At 39.2% G+C, this 12549-nt stretch overlaps 1 protein-coding gene across 1 annotated transcript in view; it reads left to right on the top strand.

Moving 5' to 3' along the window:
- The window catches only part of LOC146968159 (protocadherin-15-like), a 147921-nt gene that overhangs the window by 36060 nt on the left and 99312 nt on the right, over positions 1-12549 (top strand). The window contains exons 6-8 of the mRNA XM_085761168.1: positions 1775-1894; positions 2581-2691; positions 6480-6650. Of these exons, the coding sequence (XP_085617294.1) occupies positions 1775-1894; positions 2581-2691; positions 6480-6650 (402 nt within the window). The remainder of the gene's footprint in view (positions 1-1774; positions 1895-2580; positions 2692-6479; positions 6651-12549) is intronic.

A 12549-nucleotide genomic window follows, 5' to 3' on the forward strand; every position in this document is an offset into this window, starting at 1 on the left:
GACATGGCGGTGGTTCTTTTATGGATTAGACATTTATGGCTGCCAGTGGAACAGGCACATTGGCATTTATTGATGATTTCACAGCTGACAGAAGCAACAGGATAAATGAACAGGTGTACTGGGGCAGTCGGTGCTCTCAGATTCAGACAAATCTGTCAAAAGTCATTGGACGGCATTTATCAACAATCCTTAACATATGACCATAGCAACCAAAGAACTTTTCAGGGTTACAAGGTGAAATAATCTTAAACCGGCCAAGTAAGTCGCCTGTGCTTTATGAGAATAGGAAGAGACTCCACAACGAGCAGCAGCAGGAAGTGGCTGCAGTGAAGCTCTAGAAATTAAGATATGAAACGTCTGTTGAGTCAATGCAAAGGATTTTCTTCAAATTATTAAATATGATGATATAGTTTGACTTAGTTTGACATGTGTCCAGTTACTTTTAAACTTTCAGCACTGGTCTGTGGCTCCCTCACACTTCTTTTTATATTGATTTAAACCTTCTCATAATATTTATATTTTATGACTTCGCCTTGTGTCCATCATTCTGTGTCAAAGTGAATGTGTTAAAGCAAAGCATATGCATGAGTGTACTTGTGGTCTAGATTGCATAGTACATACAGTAGTACTGCAGTTTTCCAAAGCATCTGCTTTTTGTCACATTTTTGATGATTGATTTTATTTTTCTGCCGGAACACCAATATAAATAACTTGAAGAAAAAAATATGAAGTAAAACTGTACTTGCTATCTTCAAATTAGTTTTAACCTTTAGAATAATCATGAAATTAGCATGGGTTAATTTCTATGCTACTGTAGATATGTTCTAGCATAAACAATGGCAAGCTTAAAAAAAAAAAAATGCCATGTCATATCTATTTGTCACATTTTGCAAAATCATAGGCAAAAAACCCACTAATGCTGCGGTAATAGTTCCATGTGTCGCTAGCGTTACATGTTAGTTAAAACTGTATAATGAAAAAAAGGTTTCATATACAAGTTGAATTTGTGATTAGTGCAATTAAATGCACATGAGCAATAAGCAACTGGTGAAGAATATTGTGATAATTATGTGATACCTCATTAAATACTCCCCAGCTACTTGAAGCTCAGTTCTACTATTGTTGTAAGTGCTCATTAATTTCTATTAATTTTAAACTGTGAAAAGAGTAGGTGTGTTAAACTACAGTAAGACTAATTTATGTTGACAGTGACTCATTATTTTATAACCATGGGCATTGGGTTCGGTCTGTTTGTGCGTTTAATTATAATTCCATTTCACTGAAATCAAAGGGAAAAGTAAAGATGTCAATGCTTTCTTTTGGCTTTTATGTGACAAACATCTCTTAACATATTGCTCTTGTCTATCGCCCAATTTTCCACTTTTATCTGAAACTTTTATCAGATGGAGCAATGAGGTATGGCAAACATTCACACTGATGAGACGCACAGAGCGTTGGACCAGACTACGCTGCCTGTGTTCCATTATATTTCCAGTACAAATGGAAACAAACAGCCGCACGCCAATTTTCCTTCTCAAGCTCCATTTGAGAACAGTAAACATAAAACTGAAAGTCGTATTCTGTTTGTTTTTGTCAAGACAGAAGAGTACGGAGATCCCTTACGGCCAAATTTTTGTGAACATACAGTACCAACAGTAGATGCAAGACACAAGAGTGCAGGATAAGAGCTAATGAATGTCTTTGTGTTTGACAACATGTGCAGTGAGCTTATAGACAAAGATACTGAAATTCTCTGTGTCTGATGTGTTTGCAGCTGACGCCAGTAGGAACCACCATCTTCTCTGGTTTCTGGGGCAACAACGGGGCGGCGGACATTGATGACGGTCCCAACGGACAGATAGAGTATACAATCCAGTACAACCCTAAAGACCCGGTAGGTTGTCCCTCTGCATACTGACCTCCTTCAAGTGTAAAATATAAAGTCAGACTTGTAGTTTAGCACAAGAATCCTGAATTTCCTTCAGTGTTGTGTGTCTGTGGCTTGATAACCAACCCATGTCTTGACCACATAATATCAATTTTATTGACAACTGGATTCAATGTCTAAATCCCTTCTCCTCGTCTCCAAGCAGTTATTTGACTGACACATTTTGCATAAAATATAACTGAGCTCAGTAACAGACGCACTGGGGATTTGTTGTACAAAGAAGAGTCAATTATTGCAGACGATTGTATCATTTACTTGCTTCATGAGATTAGATAACACGCTTTCTTTAAGCTCCTATTTCCTGTTTTCCCAAGAAGCTTCATTGTCATGATAAGATCACTGATATATTATGAAAACATAGAGAGTTTTAGCCTATCTGTACAAATATTATGTTTCAATCATGATCTTGCTACTTTTTTTTTATACCTCTTGGCTTTACTTTTTTATAGATTCCTCTTGACTCATGACTTTCTTGCTATATCTCTTCTGTGTTCCAGTATTACCTGAGAAAATTCTCTTTTCAGCTTAATAATAAAATCATGCTCTAGGAATTTACTGCTTTAACTTCCACAGTCTTTCTTCTGTTACTACATATTGACTCTGTCAGTGACTTGTTTGTGTTTGTGTTTCAGACAGCCAACAGGACCTTTGACATCCCCCTGACTCTGTTTGGCTCCGTGGTTCTAAGAGAAAGACTCAACTATGAGGAGATAACGCGGTACCTAGTCATCATACAGGCTAATGTGAGTGGCCTTTTTTGTCGTCGTTGTTGTTTTTAGTTGTGTTTTTGTTTGTCGTGCAGCTACCTCAGACCAAATCTGAGGATGTCACTGTATTTTACGTACAATAGATGTGTATACAGGAAGTCTGAAGAAAATTAACTCTGTCCTGATTAAAAGGGAATTAAGTCTGTAGCCTATGTTTTAATATCATACATTTTTATTATTATGACAACAGTACTGCTACACAGACTTCTCTGTTGACTCAGTCTCCAGGGAACTATAAGTGTAACCCTGATTATCACTTATGTCTATGTTAATGTAATTGTTTCCTTTAATTTCGCACCACTCACTCTGTATGTTTTATTCAGCTGGTCTACAATATAGTTAATTTCACTCAACATGCAAAAAGACTCATGGGGAGGGGCGGGGGGAACTTTGAAGGATCTAAAGTGCAACCGAAAAAATTACTTAAGTAGCTGATTGCGCCATTAATGTTTTTGTTGTGACAGGAAAACCTTGCTTACAAATCCTTTGGTTTTCAGCAGAGCATTCTGGCAAATATTCGTTATGTCTCAAGGCCCATTTACCCTGAAAGCATTATTAAAAGTCAACAGTACACTGAAAGATTAATGCATTTCTGACTACTTGAAAGCCTGACATATTCACTGTTCATCTGAATACAATATTAAGGGTGTTTTGAGTAGCTGTGGATTTGCTGAATATAAATTCTCAGAAAGGCTATGTAAGGGAAAGGCTGTATTAGAGACACGTGCCGGGAGGTAAAAGAACGGTTTGGAATAAAGCTGACCTTTTACTGAAATGCTGGGTGAGGACAAAGAGAAAATAAATTAAGCACTGATTAACTGAACTACAGCTCTTATAACCTTATCAAAACAGTTGTCTAAAATAACGGTATGATCACAGCTTTTGAATGGATATTTTTGTATTTTATCACATCTCACAGCTCGAAGAGAAGAGAAACTTCGATGCCTCTCTTCGGCTGTCGAGTGATTGACAGCGAGAAGTGCGATATGCAACACAGTGACAGAGAAACACTCAATTCAGGTGTAATTAAATAACAGTAAAAGAGGAATTTCAGCAGTACTTTGTAGAGGTTCATTGCTCCTTATCTTGTTGGGTTAATTTTCAAGCTTGTGAGGGGAAAAAATGGTTAGTGGCAGAAAATTGCTTCTTCTAAAGGAGAGAAACTAGTGCTGATGTATCCAGCTACCTGATATGCAGACACAACTAGGAATAATGTGAAGGACAGGGTGCAGGGAGTTTCTTTCCCTGTACAATGAGCATGTGCTTGTTGCATTGATTATTCACTTTGAGTTTTCTGTAGATGCCTGAGCCTGATTTGGCTGTTTTGTTCTGAGAGCTGTGTGGAATAATACAAAATAACAAGGCGAGTTTGTGTACAGTATATAGATTATCTTAAACTAAAAACTGAAAGCAAAGCAGATATATTGACCATTCAGATGAATAGGCCTATTATGTTTTCTTCTTTTTTTGTGAATTTGCTGAGCAGCTTCCTTTGTAATTGAAGGGTGGATACTTTAGCAAAAGTTGACAATAGCACTTTAAGAGGTGTACTGTACAAAAGGGAAAGAATGATTGCACATCCACTCTGCAGTAGAAATTGAAGCTTTTGAACAGCTTTACTTTTTGTGTTTGACAAGAAATAGTTGTGATATTTTACAGGGTAGAGGCCCTGCTATTTCAGCTTAAGGTCTCCTGAAGGTCTTCTCCTGAATGAAAACTTAATAGTGTCTACACACATTCATTTTTCATTTTCTGTGTTTCAAGGTCATAGTTTTTTTGGTGTAGAACCTTTTTCAAAACCTATACAAATATTTTTACTGTGAACAAAATGTGATAGGCCACCTGGTATAGTACAACGGAGTATTAGGGCCACATTGAGAAAAACAATTCAGACTTTGAGAATAAAGTCATAATTTTACAAGAATAAAGTCATACATTTATGAGAATAAAGTCATAATATTACCAGAATAAAGTCATAATTTTACAAGAATTAAGTGGCAATTTTATGAGAAAAAAGCAGTGACTTCCAAGTCCGCCTGGTTCTTTCTGCGGAATAGATGCATCTTCTTGCATATTATTTTCAAAGTCCTGATCCTGAGGATTTGTGGTACTGGTAGTACTGTGGTTGAGAAGAGCAACTATCTGCTACCTCATTCCCAGAGAATAGAATAGAATGAATAGAAACTTTATTGTCATTGTATCAGATACGAAAGGGTTACGGTTAGGTTAAACGAAATTGGAGATGCTACTCCAAGTGGTGCATAAGAAGCACAGTGGCCTACGTGAATTTGTTGCCGTTGCCAGTACCGTGCCGACACCGGTACTGACGGCGTTGTCGGTACTGGTACTGGCGGTGCCGTCACTGTTGCCGGTCACGGTGCCAAACAAAGCTCCAGAGCTGGAGCTGTGGAGGGGAGACGGGGCTGGAGCTCGGGCTCTGGAGCTTAGCAGAGCTGCAATGTACCACTTCACTGAGTTTAGAAACATTATTTTACGGTCCAAAAACTACATAGTGGGGCTCTCCTTGTTTGTTAAACCTGAAGTACAACTTCACAAAATGCTCCACGGCCCTCATTTTAACAACTTTCCTCCTCTAAAACAACAGGTTAAAATATTATGACTTTATTCTCGTAAATTTACGAGTTTATCTTGTAAAATTATGACTTCTCAAAGTCAGATTTTTTTTTCTCAATGCGGCCCTAATACTCCGTAATAGAACAGTGTTCATTCAGATAATTATTATTTTATTTATTTATTTTTGACTAGGAGATCAATTATTTTTTATTTCTTTTCATCTTTTCATCTTAACGTTAATAACTACACAATAAGAGCATTTTCATTTATTGACTCATTCATCTCTGGGAACAAGACCTGGAATATTTGTGAGCTCACTACAAACGAATGTACTGAAAATGTCAATAATTAATCAATACGCAATTAAACCACTACTAATTTGATCTGTTGTGACTACTTAAAACTGACAAAGGGGAGGAGGAGTGACGTGGTGTTGTAGTAGCACATTGTATCATCAAGGTATTTTGGAGAAAACATCTGTTAGTCCAGAGCAGGTGTCCGACTATAATTAGAATGTGTCAGATAACAAGGTTATTTTCTTAAATGACACCAGTGAGAGATGAGGCTGTTGGAGATTTGACTGTTGGATTTTATTTATAATTCATACTTTCATTCTGTCTGTTAATTTACTTCTCATACACGTCATCTGCTTGGGAAAAAAATGTGCATATATTAGTCTTTATCTAATTAATGTCCTTTAATGAAGACTTCCTCAATTCCCACAACAGATGGAGGTGAGTGGGAGCAGTTCGGTGTTAATTTGTAAAACAAACTTTATACTTTCTCAAAGAAAAACTCTTTGAGTGGTATAACAAACCACTGATTATGATGTAACTTACAAGGCTTATGAAATACATCACATACATGATAATGTAACAAATAGCAGTTTCTGCTTCATGGGTGGTCTGTGAGGAGCTGAAGCAGTTTAAAATGCATTAGATATGTGCTTAGTTGCTCTTGATGAGATATAAATAGACATGGAGATGGAGGGCTGAGTAGACATCAGTCTTTGAAGGTATTGAGAGCTTCCTGGCAGCTTTGTTCATTTCCTGAAAATATTCTAGCAGCACTCATGTTCACTTTTTATTCAAGACTTGAGGATGAAGAATCACAAATATCCAAAATATGAAAGTGCAAATAAGAAAGTGGTTAAGATGAAACTGAAACTCTCTGTGTGTGTCTGTGTTTAGGATCGAGCCCCCTACCCCAGTGAGCGGCGGACAGCCACCACCACTCTGACCGTGGATGTACTGGATGGTGACGACCTGGGGCCCATGTTTCTGCCCTGCACGCTGGTGGGGAACACCCGTGACTGTAGTCCCATCACGTACAAGGCTAATGTGCTGGAGCTGACTGAGCCGGTACGTGTGCTCCCCATATGTAAACACGCTATACGCTGTCTTGTTTCTATGTGCATGTGAGGTCCAGAGGGCACGTTTTGATCTGTGTGCATATGTGTACTACTGTTACGGTTCCAGTTTCCTTCAGCAGACAATTATAGGAGTGTGTGTGTGTGTGTGTGTGTGTGTGTGTTTTAGTGATGTTGGCAGCGTTTACCATTTTAATCTTAGATTAAGGTTAATAGTAAGAGCTAATCTCTTAGGCCTTGTTTATACATGCTCATATTTAATGTATGTAAAATTGATGCCGCTGCAGTGTCTATTGACTTTTGTAATATCACCTATCATTTGTCAGATAATGTGTTTGCCCCCTTGACATCCACTGAATCTTTACAAGGGAACGACAACTTTACCCCGGCACCTCTTCTACTCATAGACTGATACTGTAAACAAGTCTCTCAAATGAGGTTAAATCGAAAGCAACTGGACTTAGTTATTTGTCTTTCCCAGACAAATAACTAAGTCCAGTTGCTTTCGATTTAACCTCCTTTGAGATACTATGACCTGGACAAATGAGAATATGCACAGGCTTACTGATAGACAAGGACGCTATATCTGCTTTTTCACGACTTCTAAGCTTCCAATCAAGCTGTAATGTGCCTGTATGCCACCAGCAGATAAAGTAAAAAAAAAAAAAAAAAAGTGTTTTTTTTTTTTCTCAACTTTACAGTTGTAAACATTTTTTTAATCATGGCGCGCTAACCATCTGCTACTGTAGGTAATGAAGACAAAAGGCTAAAATCATCCATGTGGGCATGGAAAACGTGTACTCCTGTTCAATATGGTTTTAGATTCCATTGTCAATTAGCATCATTTAGAACAAGAATATTGATATTTTAATAAGCAGACAGAGTTGTTAATCATGTATCACCTTAACAACCTTGGAAAAAAATCCTATTATATATGTCTGTATTTTATTACATTACAGATGATTTCTTGTGTTTTTATTACTTACTGAGACTGCTCTGCACAATATATTTCCCTGACGGATCATAATCTGAATCTCTTGTGTATGAACAAGTGTTACAAGAGTGATTGTGCAACAGTGTGGCACGGTTTTATGCTTACACAGCTGTACGTATCATATTGTATTTGTATCTCGGGCATTTAGCTGATGCTGTTATCCAAAGAGACTTGCAATACCACTTTGTAAATGAGACAAAGTTGCTGCAGGCAAAATCCTCAACTCTGACAAGTCAGCAGAGCATTCATCCCCTACCACACACACACACACACACACCCTTGATAGTGACAAGCTAGCAGTGCATTCATGCCTTAACAACGCCCCCACCCACCTACTGTACACACACGAGCGTGCACGCTCACGCACACAGAAATCCGTAGCAGTGTCAGGGCGGTAGAGCAGTCATGCTGAACTGGACATTGTCTACTTCATCTCTTTGTTTACTGAGATCTTTGTCACACATGCACACACAATGACTTGAACACACACACATGAACACATCTGCTCACTTTACTCCAGAGACACTAAGGCCCTCAAAGTACTGCTGACACCAGTGTCTTCAAACCCCTCTCTCTCTTTCTTATCTCTCCTGACTCACACATACAGTCTTGCGGGGACACACACACACACACACACACACACACACACTTCCCTCCCAGCCAAGATACGAAAGCACAGGGAGCAACAACAGGAGTAAATCAACTTTACACCTCGTGGTTTTTGAGAAGGAGCAAGTGTAAGCAGACAAGGACAGGGTTTAGGATAGAGAGGTGGAGGTTGATACACAGAGAAAGAAAGAAAGAAAGAAAGAAAGAAAGAAAGAAAGAAAGAAAGAAAGAAAGAAAGAAAGAAAGAAAGACACAGGAAAAGTTATGCAAAGAAAATACCTAAGGGGATTTAAAATCCAAAGCGATGCATAAAACACATTGTATCTAAGACGGAGATTGGTTCTCAGATGTCAATTTGCTCCTAGTGCAGCACAAGATGCTTCACTTATATCAGTGTTTATGATCTATTTATGATCTCACACCATCGCCACAATAAGAAATGGAGTCACACAGGCAAACGCCGGGCTGCTTGGCTTCTTCTTTATGTAAACCCCGCTGTCACCGCCTCCTGGTGATGTTCTAACGGTGATCTATGTTCACCTCAGGAGCAGGAAACTGTGCAGATACCAGATTCAAGCTCATATATGAAACCTAATGGGTCTTTTATCACAGCAAACACTAACCCTCATATAGTTTTCAAGACTCCTGCATTGTACATGAAGGCTTACCAAGCCCCTGAATGGCCATTGTTAAAACTACACCTGTGCTTCTCCTGCTGAGAGAAGTAATTAAGTCCATTAATGATGTTGTACTTGCCCTGTGATCTACTCTGAGGCAGGACTCTTCTTGAATTGAATTGTCATTTAATGATTTAATGTTATGCCGTGCTAGTATATTTAAATATGAACTTTGCCTTATTACTACTCTGATGTGATTGAGGACAAAAAAGTGTGTTAGGGGTGAACATCCAGCTGAAATCATGACACAGTTTTTTGTCTTTCTTTAATGTGTTGGGATGATTTTGTTGGACCATTGGCTACACATACGTTTTGGCCTAGCCATCTTTCGGTTTTCAATTCTTTTGCAACGGTAGATTGACTGATGATGTCATCTTATTTATATTTATTTTTGATCAAGCCTTATCTTTATAGAGTTGAGGCATGGCTGGAGCCAATTCTAGCTGACATTGTGCAAGGGCAGGGAACACCCTCCGACTAGGACAGGTCACCGGTCCATCACAGGCCTGACATATAGAGACAAATGACCATTCACACTCTCATTCACACCTATGGGCAATTTAGAGTCACCGATTAACCTTAGTCTTTGGACTGTGAGAGGACAACTGAGTATCTGGTGCGAACCCACACAGTCACAGGGAGAACATGCAAACTCCACACAAAAAAGGCCTCAGTCGGTCAAGTTATTCTAGATATTATTTGCAATTTTTGTAGAAGAGCTCCGAAATAATTGGAGTGAAGAAATTAGATAGGAACCCACCTCCGGTATGAATAATGTATCTATTAACTTGAAGGCTTTTCAGACACCAAGACCGTGCAGAGTGGCTCTTGCGATGAAAGATTTTTACAACTGTCTCTCTCTCAAAACTTATCACATAGCAGCAGTAATTATCAGCTCCATTCAGTAGATTGCAAGGTACATGCACAATATTCAATCTTGAATGTGCACGTCCATATACTGTAGCCTACTGACCAACACAAATCCCAAGTCACCCTGCGTTTCTCCCCCTTCATCCCTCTGTGATACATTTACTGCTAATTCATTAATGCTTAACACTTAGGTTTTTCTTTTTACATAAACAGTCATAAGCTTTAAGCTGATTCATTCTGGGTCAGAGAAATAAATGCATGTTTATTTTACAGTAGCAGCATGGTGTCTCCTATTAGATTTGCCTGAATGCACTCTCATTTATTCAAAGCAGCTGTCTCTAAGGGGCCATGTTTGATTGATTAAGACCAGACTTTGAAGCCATCCGCCATCAGTACCTTGATATGTTCTGCTTGAATGAGCTACAAGTGTAGTAACTGAGGGATGGATGGAGTACAGTGTAGATAGATAGATAGATAGATAGATAGATAGATAGATAGATAGATAGATAGATAGATAGATAGATAGATAGATAGATAGATAGATAGATAGATAGATAGATAGATAGATAGATAGCAGGGGTGGGAGAAAAAATTGATTTGCATAAATATCGCAATATCTTTTTTTTTTTAAAGATTTTTTTTTTTGAAAAAAAAAATTGAAATCTTTTTGGGAATATTGTACAATGTGCATTTGTTAGCCTTTTTTACATACAGAGAGTACAGGTTTTGAAAAGGGTTTAAGTTCACTTTATAATGGAGTATGTTCATTTATAGGGTCCTACAGTATTTGTGTGCAGATAAATGTTAAAAATGCAGACTAAAAATCGAGAGAATCGGCAATATCGTAGAATCGCAATTTAAATCGAATCGCCATCCAAAAAATCGTAGAAGAATCGAATCGGGAGAAAAGCATATCATCCCAGCCCTAATAGATAGATAGATAGATAGATAGATAGATAGATAGATAGATAGATAGATAGATAGATAGATAGATAGATAGATAGATAGATAGATAGATAGATAGATAGATAGATAGATAGATAGATAGATAACCCAGTGTAGTGGATGATGGATGGATGGATAGATGAGGTGGAGATGACAACACACAGCTGCTGTTTTAGAGGTAGAGGAGAGGAGAAGGGAAGGAGTGAGGAGAAAGGAGGAATGAACAAGGAGGAGAGTCAGCTGCTATAATAGTTTGAGTCCTAATCAGACTGATAAGATATGACAACCTCAGAGCCTCAGAGCCGACGCAGCTACGCTCTCTGGCTCTCTCTGTCTCTCTCTCACACACACACACACACACACACACACACCAGGATGCTGGTCATTCATGCCGAGGAGTTGGCTGTCAGGCCATGTTCACACGTTGGCTTCAAAAACATGGCTGCCTCTGAAACATGGATGAGAAGAGCCCAGAGAACAGCCCCCCCCCACCCCACCGACACCTGACTAATCATTCCGTTTGTCATAGTGGCGTTGACGATGCATAATGGTGAACAACACATCAAAGACAACAGCACTTAAGCCGTTTTCCACACCTTGAGGCAGCATTGCGGCGCGCTGCACTGTGGAAATACCAATATGTTATTTATTTGATGTGACGGCGAGGGAGGGGGGGGTGCAGCGTACAGCTCTATGCCTGACACAAAGCCTCACCTGACCACTAGACGCCCTCAGGGGTTCCTCCCTCCTCTGTTGATCTCCTGCCTGCTCTGGGATCAGCCACCTGCCGGCACAGCTGCTGCTCATTAGTTCCCCACTATATATAAAATGGCAGTTTCCCCACACAAGCATTTGCCAGGTGGTGTTGTTTGGTTGTTGCAGCGAGTCACTCATGCCTGCTTGATACCTGTTGCTGTTATTTGTCCTGCTGGCTCGGCAGACTCCGCTTGTCTGAATCTGTGTGTCTCTGACAGAAACCCTAGAGAGTAAAGAGCCTTTTCATATTACCTGCCCAGCTTGTTGTGGCTCCTTGTGGGCCACATTTTAGGCCTGTATTATTAGTCCAACTCATATTTTCAGGGATGGTTATTGTGGATAAGTGGTCTCACACAGTTTGTTTACTTGCTCTATTAACCCTGAAGCAAGCGATGTTCATTTATCAGATGTGAATATGGGCACTTTTCTTGTTTCATCGTATGTTTATCTTTGCTTTTGAATTTGGACACTTTAGGTTATAACTGTCGTTTGGACAAAACAAGCTACTCGACTGCATAAACTTGGACCTTCGGAGACTGATGAGAGTTCAACACACATGCAAATAGACAAAACACAGAGACAAATTCAGAAAACCTCTGCAACTGTGCTACAAATACACACAGCACAACCAAATACGATATTGTGCTGCAGATTTTCTAGTTTCCAGTGGACAATAAAAAGCGATGAACCTGGTTAGGAGACACTTGTTGTTCAGTGCAGGTGTAATTCAAGAAAGCAACACAGGCCAGGCTGCCTGTACAGCAGCACCACCATGACGTGGCTAAGTAGCTTCCACACATAATTAAATGTCAAGTTATATCACAGACAAAGGTACACAGCAGTGTAAGATACATGGCAGTATTACAGTAATTAGAGGAGGAGGTGTGAATATTGTGAATACTGCACAGTGTAGTCAAAAGCCTTGCTCAAAAACTGGACAGGATTTTCTAAGTGGAAAGCTCTGTTCTGTCCTTTTAGTACTTTGTGAGAAAGTGGAAGCATATGTGTTAGAGCCTTAAACCAGGTTGGAGTGTGAAGAA

The sequence above is a fragment of the Trachurus japonicus genome, chromosome 19 (assembly GCF_045865225.1).
Source record: "Trachurus japonicus isolate A0001 chromosome 19, Traja_1.0".
Taxonomy (NCBI): Eukaryota; Metazoa; Chordata; class Actinopteri; order Carangiformes; family Carangidae; genus Trachurus; species Trachurus japonicus.